This window comes from Phaethon aethereus (genome assembly GCF_964289735.1).
Source record: "Phaethon aethereus genome assembly, chromosome: 9".
Taxonomy (NCBI): Eukaryota; Metazoa; Chordata; class Aves; order Phaethontiformes; family Phaethontidae; genus Phaethon; species Phaethon aethereus.
In genome coordinates this window covers 3,154,535-3,165,476 of record NC_138585.1, presented here as the reverse complement: position 1 = coordinate 3,165,476, position 10,942 = coordinate 3,154,535, and the positions used below count along the sequence as shown (strand labels likewise).

At 44.4% G+C, this 10,942-nt stretch overlaps 1 protein-coding gene across 2 annotated transcripts in view; it reads right to left on the bottom strand.

Annotated features, from left to right (window-relative positions):
• Positions 1-8,795: 8,795 nt before the first annotated feature.
• Positions 8,796-10,942, bottom strand: part of DGKD (diacylglycerol kinase delta) — a gene marked incomplete at its 3' end in the record, with an annotated part of 57,992 nt that continues 55,845 nt past the window's right edge. For both annotated transcript variants that reach the window (XM_082003837.1, XM_082003836.1), the window contains exons 29-30: positions 10,048-10,178; positions 8,796-8,885 (exon numbers count right to left, since the gene is read on the bottom strand). In XM_082003837.1, the coding sequence (XP_081859963.1) occupies positions 8,796-8,885; positions 10,048-10,178 (221 nt within the window). The remainder of the gene's footprint in view (positions 8,886-10,047; positions 10,179-10,942) is intronic.

Sequence of the window (10,942 nt, the reverse complement as noted above, 5' to 3'; positions counted from 1 at the left end):
AGTGCTCAGGGGGAGCCCGACAATCTACCTGCATGTGGGAGAAAAATGAAACAGCTGAGGCATCCGCTCTGCCTTTTTCAAATCTATTTTTTTTCTTTTAATTCACCGGCAAGTAGAAATGGTTATATTTAGTTTGTAAACGTAACCACCCAGTGCTGAGGTCTCTTGAGATACTATCACCTTCTCACAGCACGCAATCACCCAAAAGGGACACGTACAGCTATTTTTAAGAGTCCTCCCACTTTACTTTCTCATCAAAGGTTCCACCGCAGAACAGCCAAGGCAACCAGCCCCCCTTGCAGCCCTGCGCAGGCAGTGCCTGCCCCATCAGCTGCCTGCTTTGAGGAGGCAGGGCAAGAAGCTTGTACCAGCATGCTGCATCTTTTGCTGTACTGGATTAGCACAAAATCTTCTACTGAATTTTGAATATTAAACATTTTTGCAAAAACCCACAATTCTCTTTGGAAGTCTTCAGGCATTAGAGATGGTACAAACCAGCCTGTTCCCCTTCACTGAAGGCAGTTCTTGTAGCAGCGCCTCTGCAAGCCGTACAGCGCATGACATCTTCATGCAAACTACCCGTGCAACCATGTGTCCTTAGGGGTCCTTCATTGCAGAAAGTGCCACCAGGTGTCGGGAAAAGGTGGGACTCCCCAGGATCTCAGCTCACGTCCAGTGACACCGTTTAGGAGGGCTCTGACTGCTTATAAAACTTTGTCTTCTTTTTCTCTTACAAAAACTTGGCCATGGACTTCCTTGAAAACAAGCTCTCTTTAAACACACAAAGGTTTACGTTTCAAAGTTCATCCATTTCGGACTTGTGCTAAAAAAAAAAAAAAGAAAAAGACTGCGGCATCCAAAATTACAGTTGGGGAAGACATGCATGCACTGTGAAGCTCCACTGATATATTCTTTATACTCAATTCAGCCATTTGATAGGAAAATTTTGGCTGAGATTAATGATAACACATTTTTGCTGAAAATAAAGTTTATGAAACAAACATGAAGACAGGAAACTTAAAATAGGAAATCTAAAAACAAACAAGTGTAGTACCATATATTCCATGTATTACTCGTATAATATTTGTAGCTGACCTAGCTATCTAGAAAGGGCTTTGCTACCACACAAGTTACATGCTCTTGAATACACTTTTTTTTTCTAAGACTTGATATTGGTTGGAAATTAAGGATACGTACATCAGCTGCCAACCTAAAACAACTACACCAATGTGTCAGCCTCCTAAGAAATGTTTTTTTAAAACCTACACTAAGAAAGAATTAATTTAGTTTTTCCATCAGCCCTTGTGTTTTGGGGGCTTCATATTCCTGCTTTCCCATTTCTCGTGCTACCACAGTGCACAAATATGCATTTTAAAAGCTGGCACTTGGGCTCTCAGATAATCATGACTCCAGGTCAATAAAAGTTGCTCCAGATCTGCCTAGTTTTGCACACAAGGGAACCATTTCAATCTAAAAAATTACAACGTTGGGCTCCCTACTTTCTAGTTCACCTTCATCAAAAGAAGAGCTATTTTTCTGAGGAGGGTTAAAGGGAAGAAAACAGAGAAACTTCATGAGAGATTGTCAAGACAGAGGTGGTTCCACATAATTTTAATTAACACTGTGGAGAGTTCTGATTCAGAGTCTTAGGAACAGGCATTAATAATCAAAAGAAATCACCTCCCCGATGTAAAAAAGTATCACGGATCTTTCAAATCTCACAGCTTAATGATATCCCTCCTTACAACCTGAAGGGAAAGAGCACACCAGACTGCATACTTTGTTCTTGCTTCCCTGGTGTATGAAAAAGCCATAAGCTTTGGTTTTGCCTCTTCTACAGGAAAGCTTCTGGAGAAGTCTCAAATGTGTTCTCAGCCTTCAGCTTCTTAGCTAGGAGTCCTGAATCACGCTTCTCAATTTTTCCAAACTGAAACTGTAATTGTAAAATGCAAATTTCCATAACTTAAATAAATTGTAGACAGATGTATATTTTGATAGAGAAAGGAACTGAGGTGGCAAAGCTACAAGGCCTCAAAATCACAGCTCTTCAGCAATCAATCTTGCACTGCGTCCATCAGTTCTTTCTACTTCACCGTAACAGCTTTTAATTTGCAACAAGTCCAAATCTGAATAATTCACCGAGCAATCAAAGCCCACTTCCTATATGCACACTGGAGCCTCTCCCTGCAAAAGAGCACTACCAAGGTCTCCTTCTCATCCTGGGTACTGATTCTATGCAAGACTTGTAGAAATGTAAGGTTCTGTCGGCCACCTCTCATAGACCACTCTTGCTTCCCTAGGAAACCAAGCTCAAATAGTATTAGTCTCCTGAGGCTGCTCTTTCTTAAAAGTCCCTTCGAGGCCAAGGTTTTGCACAGCTCACACATGAGCACAGGAACATGTTGCCAGGAATGCAGAAACACCTCCCTGCAGAGAGCCTACGTGGTAGGAAGGCAGCTCAGGGCATGAACCACTGGCCCAGCTTTCCCAGAGAGGTGGTAAATGCCCCTTCCCTGGAAACATCCCAGGTCAGGCTGGACGGGGCTCTGAGCAACCTGCTCTAGTTGAAGATGTCCCTGCTCACTGCAGGGGGGGTTGGACTAGATGGCCTTGAAAGGTCCCTTCCAGCCCAAACCCTTCTGTGATTCTATGTCCTCAGCAAGCTGCTGGGAATCCAGTTTCCAGCCCGGGAGCAAGCGGAATTTGACAACCTGGGCAGAGCGCAAGCTGTTCCCATGACAGTCCCTCCTAGCCTGTTACTACCCTGGGTGGCATCTGCTCGCACCCGCCCGAGGCTGCGGCTGCGCACAGCTTTAACAAAAGGGAGACCTACTACTTGCTCCAACTCCTCCTGTCAGCGGCACAGCCCATCCACCAGCCTGCTCATAAGGAGCCTGAAGCTGCCCCCCTTCCCCACTTCCCTGAGGAACAGCCGAGGCCACGACCGACTCTTATTTTACCCTGAAATCAAAGAGAAATGCCGTGTCTTTTAGTTCATATGCAAATTCCCCAACTTGTTCCTTGCAGAACCTCTTCATTCTGCCCACGTAAGAATTAAACATCTCAAGCTGTCCAAGGCCCAGCTGGTGAGTGCACAGTTATTCATCCCAACCAGGAATTTACCTTATGACTCTGAAGCTGCTTTACAGGTAAGGAATGACAGGGCTGCTTCTACACCTGTTTGTTTCCAGTGCTGCCCATTCGGTGGGAGCAGATTTCCTTGACCTCTCCCGATGCTTTACTGTGTTAAAAAAACCAAACACATTAAAAAACCCAACCCAGCAACACACAGGACAAGGGGGAACAGCAGCAGAATACATTTTTTGAAAACCCCTCATTGCTACTTCAAGCTCTTTACAGCACACATCTCTCCAAAGCCGCTCTGCCCTCCCAAGATCCATTAGGTAATTATCAATGAAACCAAGAGGATGGCAGCCCTGAGCAGGAGGTCTGATATCTCAAGTAATGATACACTGAGTGGGGCAAAGAGTTTCTTGCTATTAGCTTCTGCCATATAAATAAAAAAAAGGACAAAACCAAATTACCTGCATCAGAGGAGTAAGCACACCTTCTGTCTCTCTGCTGCTGCTTTCTTTGCATGTTTTCTGTAATGCTACTTAATGCAGAGCCTGACTCTCAGGTCTGGTGCACGTGAGAGCAAAGGCAATAATTTTTGTTTTCTAGGACTAAGTAACTAACATTTTAATGATCAATTTTACCATTTTCATCTTGCAACGGTATACAACACTACTACAGTTTCCTATGTTCCTGTCACATAAACTATTCCTTCCACACAAAGACAAAGTAATTCCTTCAGTTTAACCATGAAGTACAAAGGACTTTTTCACGTAGAAAATGTTCACGACCACTGTAAGTCACTTTCCATTTACTTTGCAAGAGTACTATGGAACTCTGTGACCATCCCCTCAGTTTAAATTAATCCGCTGAAAGTTTCCTGTCAGCATCTTACGAACACATCAATCTGTAGAGATGGAAGAGAAAGCTCATCACAATCCGATCCATGGATTGCTCACCCAAACATCTCCAAACCTTTCAGTTTCAAGTTTACAGGCCTCATTTTATGGCAGTCAATTTCTACGTTTCCTGAGAAAGTTCATTTCTCCCACATTTTTGTAAATGCACTTTCACTTATTCCAGTTACTGTATATATTGCCTGCAATAAGTTGAATGCACAAAGGCCCAAGTGTAGTAGAGAAACAACCGTGCCCCTCTCATCATGGCACTCCACCACCAGGACCAGGAAGACGTGGTCACACCACACCACCTGATGGGAGGTCTACAAGCGCACGGAGGTAACTAACAAATACCCTGCTGTGTTTTCTGAGAGCGTCTTCCCATCTAGCCGTGGGTTTGCAGACAGTGGATCAGGATGAGCAGCAGTAGAACCACCACATTTAAAACATCTCTTCTTTTGTTCACTGCAGAGATATAGCTAAGAAAAACGTCTTCTACTCCGTGCCAATTAAACAACACAAAGAAATGCTACAAAACTAATCTAGAACAATCACATTTACCATTTCACTCCTCTCAAAGGAAAAAGCTCTGAACTTCTGATGCAATGCAGGATAAAGCCATTTTATCACAGCACAGGTTTTTATTAGCTAGTTCCCACCAGACGGGCACTGCAGCCCTCTCACACAATAAAATCAGTAACAGAGAATCTTTACTGGAAGCTCAGAAACATGTTTACTTTATATACAGGAAAAACTTATTTACAACAATCAACAGTAAACTATGTACAAAAACATACAAGAGATTTCCATGGCAATCACTGTATAAATTAACACAATAAATAGAAGGGAAGCAGGTCCCATTCTTAAGGCACAAAACCTTCTTCTCAAGACTGTACAGGGATTCACTTGCTTCCCTACGCTTTTGAAAGGATCACAGGAATGGCGGGGAGACCCCTGAGGAACAACGGTCGGTGGACGATGATATAGACATGTAGTCACTGCTGACAGTTGTAGAAAAACATCATTTTTCATCCTTTCTTTTTTTTTTCTTTTTACAGTACACACATCTTAAGATACAAAATATTTCTTGTAAACAGTCTTTTTTTAAATCACAAAGATAGTATGCACATTTTTAAATAATACTAAAACAACGAACAAAGCTTTCCCTACGATTTGGGTGCAGAAACGTTCCCAGAACGGGCACTGAAGGCCTTGGCAGAGCCGGAGGCTCCCGGGCGCCCGGCTCTGGGGCCCAGCCAGGCCGGCACCTCCGGGCACCAAGCAGCACAGCCGGCGCTCTGTGCCAAGATCCCGCAAGCGAAACCAGAAAGACCGCGTCAGCGCCAACAGCCCTCCCGAAGGTAGCCCAGAGCAGGACGCCGCTCATGGCTGCTTGACGGGCCAGACCTCCCTCGAGCCTCCATTGCATGAACTCCCGCTGAACCGGAACATCAAAATATGGGGTACGTCATTCCCCAGAATCTTGCCGTTAAAGTTAAAATATCCAGGGCGGTGCCAGAATGTGAGATAACGTACTGAAACCTCTTCCTAGCAGAAGAAACCGTATGCCCAGCTCACTGCAGACACTGCCCCAGCATCCCTGCCAAGGGTGAGGGATGATAAACAGAAGGTGCTGCACAGCTTGCACATAAGTAGCATTTTTTAAGAGACTAAACATATGCATGATATGTGCAGTTCTAGCTTCTCTCAAGCTGGTGTTTTACCTGAGACTGCAGGAGAGTCTCTTTTCTTGGCAAAGCAGCAGATTTCTGTACTTTCTAATTGTCTTTCCTGAGTTTCTCTCCCACAACAAGTTATCAGATGCCAGAAGAGGAACTCGGAATACTGTAGCCAGTCCAGCCTGGCTCCCTACTTTGCAGATAGCTCTCACTGACATTTGACACAAATTGTCCTCATCTATTCACAAAAATCTCTGTACCAGAAATCTGCATTGTTCCCAGTGAGACACACAGAGCTATAACCCTTTTGTTAGATATAAACCTCAATACATATTCAAAGGCACTCAGGTTAAACGTGGGTCCCATTTTCTAGCTCTTAAAAGAAGGCAAAACTCCCTCCCCGCCTCCGGTAAGCAACAGACAGAAATATACTGGCTATGAACCCTTTGAGAAAACGTGCATGTACACAAAAAGGATCTGAGCCCATCAACACAACGGATCACAAAAGTAAAAGAAAGGAAGATTAGTCTGTGCAGGCACCATCACTCAAAGCAGACGGCTAATGGCTGTCAGGCCTCTACAGATATGGCATGAATTAAGGAACATGCCTGAATGTAAAAACTCTTTGGATTCCCCTGGAAGAGTAGAGATAAGATGCTTCTATTGAGGCAAAAATTTAATCCCCCAGGAATTACGCAAGCAAGGCAAGTGCATATTGTTTGTGCACCTTTAACCACAAGGTTGCCTGGAGAAACTTCACAGAAAGACCGACTCCTTCACCAGGCACAGGAAAAAACACAGATCTCACCTCTTCTCCAGATTTATGACCTGCCTTGTGCTCCCTGCTGCGCTCTTCTGGGCAGGCACATGAATGTCCTATTCATGCACGCTCCCGGGGACAGGCAGCGGGCTGCACCTTACTGTCACCAGCGAGGATGGCTGCATCCTGGAGCTCTCCTTAGTGGAGGTTTCTCCTCATTCTCATGCAGATGCTGCTCTGTGCCTCAGCAAGCAAGTGGGGAAAAAAACCAGTATGTCTACAGTTCTTATTTATCTGGTACCTCAGGAATTCAATACGAGGTGTGTGGGGGGGCAGGGCTGCAGTGATAAAAGAAAAAATATGGCTACGGAAGCAATTGCCAATGTATTGATAGGAGAAACAAATTCAGGGCAAAGCTGAACATAGTTCTTGCTCAGTCCCCACAGTATTTATACCAGAAATTTTGCTAGCTGGATAAAGCGTGTTTAGACTTCTGTTAAATTCTCATGAGCAAAACCTGTCACTTGCTAGGCTGAGAGAAGACATGTGGGTGAATGACAGCTAGGTAAAAAGAGACAGGGAAAGTCAGAATAATACTTGGTGAAATCTTCAAGAACGCAATGGAGTTTGCCCAGCATGAAATCAGCCCATAACCTTTTTAAACTGACAAGTCTTTATATAAAATAACTTGACTGATTGCTGGTAGACTAGAGAGCTGATGTCAGTTTTATAAAATCCTTGCAAATAACAAAGAACAATGTCCTCAGGATATTATATTTTATGCTACGGTGTACGTGGCCATTCTTCTGTCTGCAGCCATAGCTAGACAGGTGCCACTGTAAGAATAAAAAAATAAATACATACAAAACAACAAAGTAATTAAAAATTCCTGCTCTCTCTCCAGCTTTACAGCACTGAATGTTCCTGAATTCCCTTTGCGGTGATAGACATGGCAATATAACTACACATGCTGGTCTTCGGGCTTTAACAGTCACCTGACTGTTTTGAAGGCCATCTAGGAACTCTGATTCAGAGGCACAAATTTTTCCATGCTCCACTGCTGGTGGTACCAAAGGCAATTTACCAATGCTCTCCAGTTTCATTACAATGCTCAACTGCTCCGCAAAAATCCTCCTTCCCTCAGTGCTCTTACAGGAACCCTGATGTTTGATCTCTCTCTCAGGTGTACAACGCAGGAGGACTGAGCCACCCTCATCTTTTGGTATCCACCTTGGAGTGAAGCAGCAAGGCAACAGAGAGAGAAGCAAGGTGGAAAAGCCACTAGAACCAAGACAGGTGAAAAGATGCAAGTACTACAGATAAATCTATCTTTTGACAGAAATAGTTTTCTGCACCACAAGTTGAAGTAAAGAAACAGCTCTGTTGCCTGTGGCCATGAAGGTGGCACTAAATGGGCAAGAAGCCGCTCCTGGCCATTGCCAGTCATGCTGCTACCCCCACCAAGACGGAGCAAATCGTTTCATATCTCACTCCATTACATTACACCTCTCGAACAGCCCAAACAGCTAGTTAGTGTTCCTCTCCCTTTCATCTGGTCTCCTGAAGATGAATTCAGAAAGGAAAACGTCAGAGCTGATCTCCTGTAATCTTTTTGCTCTCCAAAATTTTGTCTTAGTGCCAGGAATTTCCGAACAATTGTTTGTGATGCCTGAAAACCTAAAGGTTGTACCATTGCCCCTGGCTGAAAGAGGAGAGCCAGGCCCAGGGGAAGACCCCACAAGCTGGTGTGAACCACCGTTTGAACCACATGCATTGTTTGTTGCAAGGCATAAGTGAGTGAGAATCACTGGGTATTCATTGGCAAGAGGAGGTCTGTACTGGCTTTGAATTTCAGATGCAAATCGCATGCAACTACAGGTGCCTTAAAAAGGGATTAGTAAAGCACAAGGACAAGCTTTGTCCCACTTAAATGCTCTAAGGTACAGGTGTGACACACAGATGAGTGGGAAAGTTTTAGGTCTGAAAAGACCATCAGATGCTCCTGCACTAAGACTGGCCAATATATCTTTTGCCCTGAATAATTCTACTGCAATGAAGTTATCCAGTAAAGGTAGCTGTGTTGCAATTCTCAGGAGTCCTGCACTGTCACTGGAACCAGAACTTCCCACGTCAGAGGACATGGTTCTTCAAACAGCAAGTGAGTTTTCTTCCGGGAGGCTCTGCCTGACCACAGATAAGGTGCCTCTCGACTGGATACAGCCGTACCCCACAGGAAAAAAGGTAGCACCATGCTTGGTTGATATGAGCTCTGAACAGCTACAATTTGGCTGTTCAGTAGAGACAGTTGTGAGCACATCTGCTCTGTGAGGTGACTGCTGTGCAGTTAGGGGGAATGGTAGACACAGGCTGTGAAAACAGAGGCTAAACCTCGCTGGCAGGAGTACTCCGGCTCAGCTCCTTGATCCCGTGCAGTATCCTCTTCATGTGACCCACTTTGGTCACACCCAGATCCTGGAAGAAAAGAGAAAACCTTACCTTAGGGAGGAAGGCAAGGGGGAAACTCCAGACGGCCAAGCAATGGTTACAAACCAGTTAGCCAGTTACAAAGAGAAGAGGAAACCAACCAGAAAGATTACAAACCTGATGGTTATATAGGGAACCTCAAACCACGTGTCAAAAAGCTATCAGAGCATGGCAGGGTAATGAACACAGAGCAGGCACAGAGCAATGGAGAGAAACAACTGCAGACCATTAGCCAGAAATGCAGATTGCTTTGACTGTTAAAGGCCAAAGCAAAGGAACAGAAAGAGCATACAGATCTCAAGGACCTAAGCTAGTAGCCAAAACATGCAGGAAGAACCAACCAGTCACATCAAATAAATGTGTGAACACTTGGGTACCATGCAACAAAACACAGGCTTGTAGCTGGATGGCACGCAGAGAATCAGCTGCACAGATTACAGCAAACCTCAGAACAGAAAGATGGTCAAAATCACAAATGAAGATCCAAGGGGCATTCAACAAATGCCATGCACTACTTTACAACAAAGTATTTTTCTGCTACATGCAAGTCACCAGAATGATGACACAAGTCTCTTGCACATGCAAAGAACCACCACTTTCAATTTTTCTCTGTAGAGAAAGCATCTCCTAGTGAGAGGATGAAAAGCTGTGCAATGTGGTTACTAAGCACTAATTAAAAAGATTCTCTCCATCTAGCAGCCTCATCAAAGACCATGATAATTTTTTTTCTTGTAACAAAGAAGTGCAGTGATCTATTTGTCCAGTCACTACAACATTAAGTACCAAATTCTCCCAATCACAGCATGTTCTGCAAAGATGGCACGGTAGCTAAGAAATTGAAAACTTCCATTCCATTATTAGAAGCAGAGACTCTCAAGAACACTATCTGCAATCTGTGTACTGGACTGTATTACATCTCCAGGAAGCTGTGGCAGAACTGGATAGCTGGTCCCTCAACTAGCTGTTCTACCTCCCTGCTATTAAAAATTGGGTGACCTGAAAGGGTGAGAAAGTAAACTGAGGCTGCAATGAACCCGTTCATCTTGCCAAGGCACGTGCAATGAACAGCGGGCAGACCACTTCCAAGCACATTCAGCACAGGTCATGCAGATGCAGCTGGCTATTTCTCACGAGCTGATCATGAAAGTACCTTGAGGTCCCTCCGTTCGAGGTGCAGGAGCTCAGAGCCCCGGACGTCATGCCGGATGAAGATATCCTTATACTCACAAAGACTGAGATGCTCAAGCCAGGCCGCAACCTCCTCCGTTCCCCAGAGGTGAACTGTTAGAGATGGAAAAGCAGGAGTGCATTGAGTACCCAGAATCCCAGAAGACAGTGAGAGATGAGGACGCCATCAGCACTCAGTGCCGGAGAAGGAGGGCAAGCAGTACCACAGCCTCAAATCAAGGGGAGGGCAAGGACTGGCAGCACGACCTACAGTCTCAAACAAAGGAGGTAGGGCAGAGAAAGGTAAGAGGTGTTCTCTTAAGCAGAGGCTAGCTGCAGTAAAGCCAGGAGGAAGTGCATGTTTGTTTTGATGAGATTGGATATGCTTTTTAAAGTTTAACGCCATATTTAAGAAGAGTAAGTTCACTGATATTCCTCTGCTTACAAAACAACAGATTCATAAAATATATCATGAAGAATTAAGCACGGTTTAAGTTTGCTATTATGTACAAGTACTTGTGCTCAGTAAAAAAAAAAATGGCAACCTCTCTCCCTCAAGTCTGATGGGGAGAAAGGAAGAGTTTAGGACTTCCACCTTCTTGCACAGCCTCTAAATAGGAGAATAATAAAGTTCCCAAGTTCTGGGAAGCAACGAATGAGCACCAGCCTGTCAGACAGAAGGAGACTGTACCCACAACTCCGCAGCAGAGGACAGAACCCAGGAGCCCACAGAACAGGCAGTACTTCTGAATTTTAGAAGAAAGTCTTCATCAGGAGAGTATAAACCAAAAATCAATGAATCCAATTGGGGAGAAAGTGTCTTGAATGGCAATTTGTTGATTCATGGCCAGTTTTTGTCTACTGACCAGTAGGATTAA